Genomic DNA, 13,752 nt, shown 5'->3' with positions numbered 1-13,752 from the left:
TTCCCTCATATGTTTAACAGTTGTCTCTGAATTTGTCCCTTCAGACTCTCCGTCCCTGGAACATAGGTCAATATTACACATCATGATTTTATTTTGAAGGTAAGCTTGACTTATGGTATTGTTTCTCACAGTTTGATGCTAAGATGCTAACTGTTCTTTGGTTTTGGCTAGTCTCAGTTTGTTTACCCCTCTGCTCGTCTTCTCAGGCGGATGGTGATTTCATTGGAGGGTTTCATCACCAGCACTTGGCGCCAGGCAGCAGGGAGGGTTTCACCCTCCGCCCAGGGTTATAGATGTCCCTGACCTCTGTCTCCAGACGAACACCTGGAACCTTGAAGATGGACACAGCTGAAAAACACAGAAAAACCCTGTGAGGCTGGGTTGGTTAGCTGCATGCTAACTGCGTTAGCAGGGTGAGACTGGACAGAATCAAACCAGCAGCTACGGAAACATTAGCATACATCAGTGAAAATTATTATCTTACCATATATATGGTCATACTAGCATGTTAGCATATGTATAGCTTTGTTAGCATACAACTATGTTAGCATGTAGTCATGTTAGCATGTCCTTACTGTCTCTGAGGTGCATGATGGGAAGAGGCAATGTGCTGAAGTATGGGTGCTGCAGAGAATCCTGGGCTGAAATCCGGTCTGCAGGGACTCCCTTCAACATCCTCTGGACCAAGTCCTCCGTCTTATAAGGCAGCTGGTTCAACCTGATTCAGATCAACACAGACTGATTGATGGGCCCGTTAGCATTTGGCTCTTTAAGCATGCATGTGGTCCTGTTAGCATACATGTAGCATGTGTGACATGTTAGGATTTAACATGCGTACAACCCTGTTAGCATGTATGTTGATTATGTATGTTTGCGTTCAATATGTTAAGTGATAGTTAACTCCATGCTTACATGCTAACAATTTACCATATGGTAGACTGAGTAATACTGAGCTCCATGGTGGCAAACTCTGTTGAATGATAGCAGGCTAAATGCTAATACCTTAGCTTAAAGTGTTAGGTAACCCGGGCCTCATGCTAACACTTTAGCACACACTACGTTAAATGATAGTAAGCGCTTGGCTAGCACTCCTCCACGCTAACACTTTAGCATCCATTATGCAGAGTCACAGTTAGCTTACCTTTTCCAAACAGTCCTGAACTGTTTTGGCTCGGACTGATGAAACCACTCTGAGGAGAAAACAAACAGCTGTTAGTTAACATGTAAACATGCTAACATGCTAAACTAACTTTAAAATATATTCGTAGTGCAACATGCTCTAAGCTTTGTAACTACAATTCCCATAATACTTTGAGGAATTTAAATGGTAAATAGAGTCAGTTAGTGGATGTGAGAACTTGTGGTTCAGGTCTGACTCAGTGAGGACTGTGATTTTCACATTCACCTCCCACAGTGTCCCCTGCTGAGAGGAACATGTGAGGCGCTGGACCTGTTTAATCCTCAACTGTTAGTCTGTGGAGGAGGTGACGTTTCTCCTCTGAGGAGTCTGATGACTCATCTCAGTCTGTGGTCTGACGCTCCAACGTTACAGAGCATCAGTCACGGGCTGGATATGTATTAATCAGGGTTATTAAAATAACAAGACGTTTATTTAGACTGATTAATTAACACATATTAATGATTAACACAAATTAATGGTTAATAAACACAAATTAATGATTAATTAACACAGATTAATGATGTCCGGTCCATAAGTATTCTCACTCTCACTTCACTTTTCTTCACTTGTCACTTCCTGTCTCGTCCTCGCTGTCTTATGATTGGCTGTTGGGACAGGTAGGGGGAGGAGTAAACTCACCTGGTTTATAATTGGGCAGCAGACTGACTCCAGGCCAGCTTTCCTCAGAGGGGACGCTCAAGACCTGCAGAGACCCACAACCCAGTTATCATTATTATTATTAGTAATGGTAGTACCAGAGGTGGAAAGTAACAAAATACATTTACTCACATTACTGTATTGAATACTTTTTTTGTGTATTTTGTATTTTTTAAGTACAATTTAAAATCGGTATTTTGTATTTTACTTGAGTACGTTTTGACTCAAGTATTGTACTTAGTTACTTTATAAATCCTATCCGTTACTGAGTAAAAATAACAATTCAACCTACAGGGGAAAAATACGCGCCAGAACCATAGACAGTAAAACAATGGCCAGAACCAACAGTGACAAATGATGAGGGTGAGAGAGAAAACGTGAGAGTAAGCATGTTTAATGTTGTACCACTAAATGGATGAGCTCAACTAACTTTAAGCTGCTACTTAAACTGAACAAGAAGTTCAGTTGTTGTGAAGTTGTTGTTATTGCACTTACATTTGTTACACTTGTTCTTTAATTAAAAACAAAATAGTTTTGGATTTCTGACCCCTTGTCCTATTTTTACTACCCTCACACCCCACACAAAGAAAGTAACTAAGTAACTTTTACTTAAAGTACATTTCAAATGAACTACTTTTTACTTTTACTTGAGTACATTTTCAGATGAGTACTTTTACTTCTACTTGAGTAATATTTCATCAAAGTATTGGTACTTTTACTTGAGTACAATATTTTTGTACTTTTTCCACCTCTGGGTAGTACTAATATTAGTATTAGTATTAGTTGTAATAACAGTACTACTAGTAATATTAATAGTGCTAGTACCGTCCAGATCTTCTGCAGCTGTTCAAACACATCAGTGACTCCAGGGAACGCCGGCACCCCCTGCAGCATCTCGATGAAGATACACCCCGCCCCCCTGATTCAAACAGAGAAACCTTATTGAGTCACATGAACAAAACAACCTTCAGCTGCAGCGGCTCCAGCACTCACCACATGTCCAGGGCCGTGGAGTAATCTGTAGATCCCAGCAGCACATCGGGGGGGCGGTACCACAGGGTCACCACTTCAGAGGAGAACGTCTGACTGGGGATGGACTTGGACCGAGCCAGACCTGAATCAGAACCAGAACCAGTCAGGACCAGCAGAGTAAAACACCAGTAAAGACTAGTACCATCTTGTCTCTCATTAATCTGAGACAGTTTCACATCTTTATCTGAGAAAATAAAAGTTATCTCGTGGTGTTGTGTGGTGGGCGGGCCTCTGCGTGGTGGGCGGAGCTCCTGTTAATTGTTCCTTACCAAAGTCAGCCAGTTTGAGTTCTCCCAGGTAGCTGATGAGCAGGTTCTGAGGCTTCAGGTCTCTGTGGAGGATCCTCTGGCTGTGGATGTAGCACAGACCTCGCAGCAGCTGGAACATGAAGATCTACAACCAGACAGCAGACAGGTGCAGTTCACCTTCACCTGAAACCACACCCCCCAGCCTGAGATCACGTCAGTGGGACTGTAAGGATCTGTCTTACACCCCGAGCAAGTGTCTCAGCTTGTCTCAGATCGACACAGGTGTCACTTCCTGTGCAGCACCTGCTCTCATGGTGACTGAAATGAGGTGTGGTCAGGTGTATATTGCTGAGGCAGTTGGAAGTGACTGGTGTGAAGTCAGTGGTGCAGTGACTCAATGTCGTTACTCAGACACAGACAGTCAATGACCTTTACTTAATTTAGTAAATTACCTTTACACATAGTGCACTCCGATGTAACAACACAACATACTGTGATAAATTACACAACAACAGCAGAAAATTATAAACTTAAAATTTGTCCCACCCACAGCAACTCCTCACTTTGCTAGTGTACTGGTCCTCCTGCTGCTCCTCTAAACTAATCTACTGCAGGAAACACACTGACTGTACATGACAACCTCACACAACCATACGTCTAAAAACCACAACTATCTCCTCAACATCCTGACAGAAGGAGGTGTGACGTACCCGGACGTTGTGTGAGTGCAGACCTCCGGGGTGTTGGGTCATGTACTGGGCCAGGTCTGTCTGCTGCAACGACAACGACAGAGGAAGAAGAGTCATCACCTGCAGCCTGATCTCTGACCAGTGAGATGCTTCATTAGAAACAGTGGGGTTGTACATTAACTGTTGACTGCAGCGCCCCCCCCCCAGGTCAACATGGACATGTCTCTCACCACGTATTCAAAGACCAGGGTGAGCGAGTCTCTGGTGTGGATGATGTCGTGGAGGAGGACGATGTTGGCGTGTTTCAGACCTTTGAGCAGGGATGCTGCATGCACATGCACATGCACACACACACACACACACACACACACACACACACACACACACACACATGAAACCAGACACTGTGGGTGTTTCATATAAATCAGATGAAGTCATGATCTGATTGGTCACCTTCTCTGATGGCAGTGAACGGGACGCCCTCCTCCGTCTTCATACGAATCACCTTCAGAGCCACGAGCTGCCCATTGATCCTGCACGGAAGAAGAAACATTCACAGTGAAGTCAGAGAGACACATTACAAATGTGTATGAGTGTCTGCTGGAGGATGGCTCTGCACAACCTGGCAACCCAGTCGCTGTTCTTACCAATGTCGTATGACTGATCTAAGAACCATCAGTCCATTATTATTAACCATTAATTAAGACAGTCCTGGTAAAGCCTCATCAGCTTTGTTTCATTACTGCAACATGGACTTCCTGTAAGACTTTTATTGTGAAATGTACATTTTACGATATAATGCACATGTAATGCACACATTTAACAATATCACTGTACATTACATATTCTTCTGCAGCTGTGTGTTTGTGTGTGTGTGTGTTTACAGATGTTTGTGTGTGTGTGTTTACTGATTGAATAATAGAATCTATGTTATTGTCATTAGCATCAGCTGGGTCTACAGACCGTGGTGACATCATCAGAGCGTGATGACTGACCTGCTGATGCCTTTATAGACGGAGGCGTACGCTCCCTCCCCCAGTTTCTCCAGACTCAGATAAGACTGAGCCGTTCCAAACTGAAGACCTGGTTTCTGAACACAACACACGCATGTTACATGTCATGTCATACATGATCATCATCATATGCTGTGTGTCATATGATGTGTCATCTCATCATGTCATATTTAAGGAATCACATCAGATTGTATCACACAGCATGTGTCAGGTCATACTGTATGTCACATGCTATATGTCAGGTGACATCATATGTTATTGTCCATGTGTCTCATCCTGTCTTATGTGATGTCATATATAATAGTCAGGTCACATAATACACATCACTCTACATGTCCTGTCATCTGTCACATCACATGTAATACGTCATTATATGACACGCCACGTCATGTGTCCTGTTATGTCATGTGATATTTCTTGTCATATATAACTTCACAATTTAGATTTTACCTTTAAACTAAACATGTAAATAAAAAATGACACTTTTTATTTTCATTATTCATCAATGTCTCATCAAATGATTTTAATCTGAGTCTCTAAAGTCTGTACTTAGTCGTTAAGAGGAGCGACAGGTTTGAGATGTCAGCTGACCCAGGTGAAGTGGTCTTCGCAGCCCCTCCCTCCCAGCGGGTCACTGTTGCTGCGTCCTCGCTGAACTCGTAGCCGTCGCACCTGAAGCGTGTGGAACCACTGAGGCCGAGACTCAGAGGGGGACGAGCCGGACCGGTCCGGATCCAGCTGTGCCACACAGACGCAGGACAGGAAGTGAAAATCTGAAACCTTTCAACCACCTTAAACTGTAATACCACCTTAAAAATGTTAGGTATACCATACACAGTAATATTAAATCAAAGTACATCCTAATTTATTTTTATTCAATTATTAAATTGTTGTATAAATATTACCAATAATAAATGTAATATAAATATGTTACAAACAAATAATATAATTTAAAATTTTAATTAAATTATTTGAATAAGTTTGTCAGTTATTAACTTATCTAATACATTGCATTAAACCGTGTTTGCTTTATTTTTCTGTAATTAGTTTTTAGTTCTGGAATTAAAAATATGTTATTATATTATTCAAAAAATTCTAATGTCTAAGGATACACTGTAAATGAATAACAGCAAACAGTGATGTGCTTTAACAATATCACTGTGGCGAATTAAATTAAAAGAAAAGGCAAAAAAATTCATACCACAATTAAAACCAAAACAATTACACCATGAAAAACAAAGACCATGGGAAGAAGTACAAAGTGTAAGCCAGGAATCACACTGTAAAAAATGACCACAAAGATGCCAAGCAGTGGACACACTGTAGAAAATGCAGAAAAGTATATAAAAATATTTGTAAAAAACTACATATATATATATATATATATATATACACACACACAATACCTGGTTATACCTGGCTTCATTATTTTTAATTACTGTTTTTTTCCAGTGTGTGTGTGTGTGTGTGTGTGTGTGTATACACACACACACACACACATACATACATATATATATATACACACACACACACACTGTAAAAAATGACATAGACATGTAACACGTCAGTTTCATCACATACCTCAGCAGGCGGGAGCGAAGTCGAACTTCTGCTTTTTCTGAAGCCGAGATCCTCCATCTTCACCTCCTCCTCGCCATCATCATCATCTTCATCTCTCCTCTCTTTCTCCTCTTCATCTTGCTCACCACAGCAGCACCTCCTCACCCACCACCCAGCCTCCCTCACCCACCGGGACAAGTCCTCCATCTTTTCTTCTTCTCTTTACACTCCACTCCTCTTCCTCCTCTCTCATATGACTCACATGGTCCAGGACGAGCAAACAGGGTCCCATGACCATCCCTAACCAACAACCCCCCCCTTACAAAAAGACACACACACACACACAGTTTAGAACAACAGTGTCCATTCAGCACAGTGTATGTGTGTATGTGTATTTGCTGCCTTCCAGTGGTCACTGTCTGCAAATACAACTCTGCACATGATGGCACATTTACCGATAATGGTCTGTCAACTGCATATAAAAGACACACACACACACACACACACACACACACACACACACACACACACACACACACACACACACACAGGGTATACACTATAAAAAATGATAACCAGCATGGATACAGAGAGACTCAAAACTAAAACCACTAACGTGAAACATTTTACAGCTGGACTGACAGGTTTAGTTCAGGATCATCTTCACTAATGAACACCACTGTATGATGTTTGAAGCCTCAATGCAATCAAAGCTAATCTTGGGCTATAAACCAACTACACCACAGTCACGACTTCAACATCACCACCACTAAACTTCAACTTGTAGTTTGATTTAGATTTCTGACCTCTTCTACAAAAGCCTTTCCTCTTACAGAGTTAGTGACAGTTTGTATAAACACAACACGGCCGTAAAGGTGGACTGTTGAGTTAAGGAGGCTGTAAAGGTTGACTGGTGAATAGATCCGTTTTCATATTCAACATGATAACATCTAACGTCCCGACAACCTCTGTAGTTTCATTTGAACGCATGTTAGCAACCGAGACATAGAAGCTTCAAGAAATCAGGACTGGAGTTTTTGCTGATGTGTTTTATGTCAGAGAATTAAACGTAAAAAAGTCTTGAGCTTGTGTTCAACTCACAGTCTGTAACTCCTGTCTCTAGGGGTCTCTCAATCAAAACAATAACAAAAGGCGACATTGGGTGACATCATGAAGTAGCGTTGGATCATGGGAGTTGTTGTCTTCTCCCTGTTTGGATTACTTCAGTGTCAGTGGTTCAGGAAATCAAACAGACCCAATGATTCTAACCGTTAAAAACACTGAATAAAGCCGTGTCACATTAAAAGTCATTGTTTGACTGACGCTGTACGGAGGACAGAGACGTCAGGGAGGAGTTGGAGCTGAGATTTTCTTTCTTAAATAACTTACGAACCAGATATTCAGCAGGTTTTTAGCAGCAGCTGAATTACATACCTGAACTACCTGCAGCGGCCAAGCTCCAGTCCGACCCATGGCCCACGTCCTCCCCCCTCTCTCTCCCCGACTTTCGTGTCTCTCTCACTGTAGATATCTGAAAAAAGGCAAAAATGCCACAAAAGTTAACTTAGAAAAATCAGTGATTCACCGACGCTCTTCGGGGGGACACATGATGTCTTAGAGTAGCTGGAAACTGAGATAGCTTACCTTTGATTCTTTAATAATTTATGAACCAGACGCTCAGGATGTTTTACCAACAGCTGAATTATCCACAGAGGTGTCCTCCTCCCCATAACAAACAGATCAGGGATTAAAACCGAGACGAATAAAGCTGTTTCTATTTTAAATAACAATGATTCAGACTCTCCAGCAGACACAGGACAGGACCCCTGACGCGCCCGCGTCTGGGAGCTGGGCTGTCTAACATTTGCCTGACTATTTTCTCTGATAACTTCAGATTCAGAAAAAATTCCTTCATCTGGTTAAAATATACAGTTGAAAACCATCAAGGTATAGAATATGTATGTGGTTTAAAACTAGATAAAAGTAAATTTTACGTTTCTGGAAGACAACTACAAAGCCCACCCATGCACGTAGGGGGTAGGAAGTCATCTACAGGCGACCAAATGAAACGAACCGTTACCACAGATCCTCTATAACAATATAACTAATAGACTGTAACTTTCTTAACTGTCTCGGTTATTACCATAATTCAAATCCATGATGCCTATGAGCCAGGCGGGTATTAGTATGGAAGTGAATTGGCACCATTTTTAAATCCGGGCATCCAGTTAATAATACAACAATGCTAATAATACATCAATGTTAAAATCACAGATTTCTCTGAGTTGAGGCTGGAAACATCTGGGATAACGTAAGTACACTAGTCGAAATATACATATATCACATAGCTCAAGTCATTTTTAGACATTTTAGTGTGGAAAAATTACAGATTATAACTTAAACCACAGAATTTATTTCCGTTATCGAACCAAAAACTCACCCAAGGGTAAGTTAGCTAAGTAAAGCTGAGATTTCTCTGCCGCCAAACTTGGTTTCATGGCGGAAGCAGGTGATGGTGATTGTTGATGACAAGAACTTCGGCCATTGTTGCATTTACAAGACAAGAGGTTATAATACCTCCGCTGTGCAGCTTTGTCTTCCTGGCAGACTACAGGCTACAGTGAGTCCGTCGGAAACGGAGACCGGTCGGGGCTAGCTGGTTAGCATGCTAACTTCAGTAGAAGAAAAGACGTGACAGACACTAGTAAACATTGTTGTTAGTTTCCACCTCTGGAGACAGCTGTTAGTGAGTAAAGTAATGATATTTGATGGTGAACTCACAACGTTTTTTCTAGACTGGTAAGTAAACACCTTCTTACGTTAGCTATATAGAGATAGCAAAAATTACAAATAGCCCCTAAAACCCATTGAATTAGGGACAGGCAGCAAGTGCTAAAATGCTAACTCATCTCCACTGCACTCTGTCACCATAGCAACTACAACACAGTGAAAGTGACCTGGTTTCTCTCCAGCAAACACCGACTTCTCACTAAACCTCCAGGAGTTTGGTTGTTTCTAAAGATTTGTGTCTCTAAAAAAAGTCAAACTATAACCGAACATGTTTTTAACTTTTCTGTCGATAAGTTTCTGTTCTGTATTTTACTTTCACCTACTATTGTGACGCATATTATTTTCTCCTCTGAAGGTAATGTGAACAGATGGTAATGGTTTACTCGTTAACACCTGTCATTACCTCAATTATCTGACCTTCATGTTGATGTTGTTGTTGTTGTTGTGTTTGTTACCGGTGCCAGACCTAGGGGAAATCTGGACCGGCAGCAAAGGTTACACAGGCAAGGGTGCACCGTGTAGCCAATAAGAACATTCTGTGGATTAATAAGGGAGAGAGCCAAAGTTAGCGTCTTGCTCCAGCCGATGCTCATTTAATATTTAATACAACACAACAGTATACAATTACATATTTGTGTATATTACCACATACAAATGTCGGTAGCTTGCGCTGACAAAACAGTAGAAAACCGAAATTCACGGAAGTTAATGTTCTCAATGGCGGCGCCCGCCAAGACACACAGTAACAAAAATACATCCCAAATACATCTCAAAACCATGTCACAACTTCACAGAACGATCTGTAATGCATTTACACTAGATATTAACCAAAGCTAATCATAGAAAAGTTTAACATACCTGTGGATTAATAAGGGAGAGAGCCAAAGTTAGCGTCTTGCCCCAGCTGATGCTCATTTAATATTGAGCTGCGCATGAGCAGAGCACATACGTGTAATCTCCCTTAGATTTCCACAGTGGCATTAGAGCGCCGTCTACTGATGTCTTTGAGTATTGACCTCATGTCAAAACTGTATAACAGAGTTAGATTAGTTCAAATAATTAACAAAAAACTAGGGGGTGTCTGTTTACATGAAAAACTTAACATGTGGCATTTCCAACCCACTACATGTTATTATAATTTTACTGTAACTGAGTCAGAGCTGTAACTGGAAAGTCTGGACAGACATTAACCATGTCCGCCATGTTGTATGTTTTCAGAAGAAGCGGTGGAATAAGAGTAGAAACAGAGAAACAATCAGCCTGTGGAGAGGCCAGAGAGGAGTGGCTGTTACCCCGCTGTCTGAGCCTCTTAATGCGGCCTGAGCTCGACCGGACAGCCGCTTAACAGCTCTGACTTTCTCTGTGGGTGAGTGGTCTGTCATTAGATTTACACTACAGGACTGATGTGGACTCAGTGTGGCGGGGTGAGGGGCTGACAGGGTTTTTAAGGCGCTGTTTGATGTTCAGAAAGACAGTTAACACCACATCACATGAGTCAGAGGCTCCTGGTTCTCCAACAGGAAGTAGTGTGGCTTCTTACTTATGTTTTACATGAATATTAGCCTGATCAATATTGACTATTATTCCCTATCACTGATCAATACTTACTGTGACTCCCTATCACTGATCAATACTGACTATTAATCCCTATCACTGATCAATACTGAACATGTCATGTTGTTGTCAGAGCTTTACTGAGACTTTATTTATTACTAATTTCTCATTGCTGGATCAATAATCAGGATCAGATTCTTCAGAGTAACTGAGCACATGTACTCTAGTGCAGTTCTGAGGTACTTGCACTTCTCTGGAGTGTTTCCATGTTCTAGTACTTTATACTTGTACTGCATTAGACATAGACTGTCAGATAAACTCAGTGAGTCAGTAGATGTTAATGATCGTCCATGATCCCGTGTGTTTGCTGGGCTGCTCTTCACGTCACTGCAGCTTCATGACGCCATCTAGTGGACGGATGGTAGAAGTACAGCAGCTGATGGCAGCTTCCTCTGCCTCACACTGATATGAAACAGAGAAGAAGAGCCAATCAGTGGAGGAGCAGCTGGAGAAATGATGTACATTTGAGTTGATGTGCAGATGAATGATGTGTGTTTCTCTCCACATGAAGGTAGAAAGTGTGTGTGAGCTGATGTGGATGTGAACTCAGCAGCATGGATCAGTGTGAGGACAGAGAGGAGGGAGCCCCTCCCTCTAAAACCACTCTGTGTGGGGAACATGAGAGCCAGACCAGAGCTCAGAGGTGAGATGAGGATCTCTAACTGTCCATGACTCACATCACTGCTCCATCATTATTCACACTCAAAGCTCTGTGTGTGTTAGAGACACACCACACTCTGCTGGACCTGGACCTGGACCTGGACCTGGACCTGGACCTGGACCTGGACCTGGACCTGGACCTGGATCTGGATCTGGACCTGGATCCAGCTGTGTGTCCATGAAAGGTGACTGGTTGATGGATCTTCCTGTTCATTTCAGCCAATCTGTTGATGGAAGGTCAGAATTTAAAACAGTCAGAAAGACGTTTCTCACTAGAAGTCAGTTGTTGTGTTTATTTAAAGATTGAAGATATTTTTCTCCAGTTTTTATTCAACATGAACATTTATCAGTTCTGTTTTTGTTTCAGGATCCAGCAGCAGAGACCAGACTCTCCTGAACCCAGCTGTCTGTCTTTAAAGAGCGACGAGTTGAAGGATGTTTTCATTGTGTTTAAAGGGCGACGTCCATCAGCTGATCAGATGTAAGCTGTAACTGACAGTGAGACTCAGGTTATTGTAGAAAAGAACTAGTTTGTACGACGTGTTGTTGGACCTGGTCTGAAATCAAAGTGTTTGTGTCTGTTGTGAACGTCCTCACTGGAAGGTGGAGGTAAAACAGTGGAGGGTTGGTGAGAGCTGTTGGGACTAAAGCAAACACTGAGCTGAAAGCTACAAACAGCTGCAGACTGAGCTGTTGATTCTCAGTGGGATCGGCAGGACTAGTAAACCTTTACCGCTACAGGGAGTTGTCTGATTTGCTGTCACATCCAAACATGACTTCATGGACCTTTAGCTTGTGTCTGTCTCTGTGTGGACAGACATAATGTGAGCTCATTCTTCATGATTCCTCCACAGAGTGGACCAGGAGAGCTCAGAGGTTCCCAGTGCTCAGTCTGCCCAGCAGCATCAAACACAGCTGGACTCCATATTTATGGTCTGTACATGTACAACAACTACTGTCCCATCTGTTGTGTTCACAATAATCTCCATGCTGCACTTTCAGACCAGTGGACTGTCAGTCTGTCCAACATGGATCTGATCTGAGACCTTCCAACCAGTCTTCTAACAACCTGAGCTGTTCAATGAGTCATTGCATTGTTCTTTCTTTAAGGATTTCACTCTTTCTTTTGCAAACCAGTCTTCAAAATTTAATCAAGTCTAGTAGGAATTGAACTCATGACCTTCAACCACGAGTCAGTTTCCTAACAGCTTGAGCTGTTTGGTTAGCTGTTTGATTTTGCTTTCTTGAAGGTTTTCATTCTTTGTTTTGCAAACCAGTCTTCAAAACATTGAGTCTCATCAGGTTTGAACTCACATTCTCAGACATTCAGAACAGTCACCCAACAGCCTGAGCTGTTAGTTTGACAGTTGACTGTTGTTTCTTAGAGCCTTTGACTCTTTGCATTGGGTGTTGGACTTTAAAACTCTCTGAGTTTCATAAGAGTTGAACTCATGCCCTTTGATCAACCAGTCAGTTTCCTAACAACCTGAGCTGAAGCTGTTTGACAAGAAGCTTGATCTTTCGTTCTTGAAGCTTTTCAGTCTTTCATTTGCAAACCAGGTTTCAAAACATAATTGCGTCTTAGTAAGAAATGAACTCTCGACCTTTGACTAACAGGTCAACCTTCTAAAAACCTGAGCTATTAGATGCTTGATCTGTCTTTTTTTTAAGCTTTTCACTCTTTCTTTTGCAAACCAGTCTTCAAATTTTCATTTAAGCTCATCAGGTTTGACCTCAGAACAGTCTTTTAACAGCCTGAGCTTAGGGCTTTTGAGTCACTTGGACTTCAAACTTCACTGCAGCTTGTGATCATTGAAGACCAAGACCTCAAAACTTCAGAGTTGTCTTCATATTTCCTGAATAAGTTGATCATTGGTACTTCAGCCTTGTTCCTTGGAGCTCTAACTGCTTCCTCTGGACATTAGTATTCTCTGGTTCTCTTGCTCATTGAACCACTCAGTGACACAAACCCATAATTTCTTACAGTTCTTCAGTCTTTTCTACAAATGTCAGATCTGGATTCATTGCACCTAATGAGGATCAATCTCACAATCTTAAAGCTGCCAAGCCGTTTCCCTGACACACTCCATTTCTTAAATCCTTTGAGTGTTTCTCTTGGTGTTGGGCCTCAAAGGCTTTAACTCCTGACCTCAGACCTGAAGAGCAGATCTCAAACACCCTGAGGTTTGGGGTCTTGGTCTTTAAAATTCACTGAGCTTCATATGGATTGAACATATATCCCCAAAACTAGTTCCAAGTAAACCTCCAACACATGAGCTCTTTAGTTACACATGAGCTCCATTTCTTCC

At 41.8% G+C, this 13,752-nt stretch overlaps 1 protein-coding gene across 1 annotated transcript; it reads right to left on the bottom strand.

The window, feature by feature from the left end:
• On the bottom strand, nt 1-6,467 carry cdk15 (cyclin dependent kinase 15). The gene is made up of 13 exons (XM_022764043.1): nt 6,401-6,467; nt 5,411-5,557; nt 4,802-4,896; nt 4,260-4,339; nt 4,037-4,131; nt 3,828-3,890; nt 3,139-3,262; nt 2,831-2,951; nt 2,663-2,756; nt 1,820-1,883; nt 1,142-1,190; nt 576-718; nt 1-348 (listed from the first exon to the last, which is right to left on the bottom strand). Exons 1-13 carry the CDS (start codon nt 6,455-6,457, stop codon nt 236-238), a joined length of 1,245 nt encoding a protein of 414 aa, XP_022619764.1. The 5' UTR covers nt 6,458-6,467; the 3' UTR covers nt 1-235.
• Between the last annotated feature and the right edge of the window lie 7,285 nt (nt 6,468-13,752).

Source organism: Seriola dumerili, unplaced genomic scaffold (genome assembly GCF_002260705.1).
Source record: "Seriola dumerili isolate Sdu_G_001 unplaced genomic scaffold, Sdu_1.0 BDQW01000513.1, whole genome shotgun sequence".
Classification (NCBI taxonomy): Eukaryota; Metazoa; Chordata; class Actinopteri; order Carangiformes; family Carangidae; genus Seriola; species Seriola dumerili.
The sequence above is the reverse complement of the archived record's forward strand: the minus strand, read 5'-3'. Positions and strand labels throughout refer to the sequence as shown.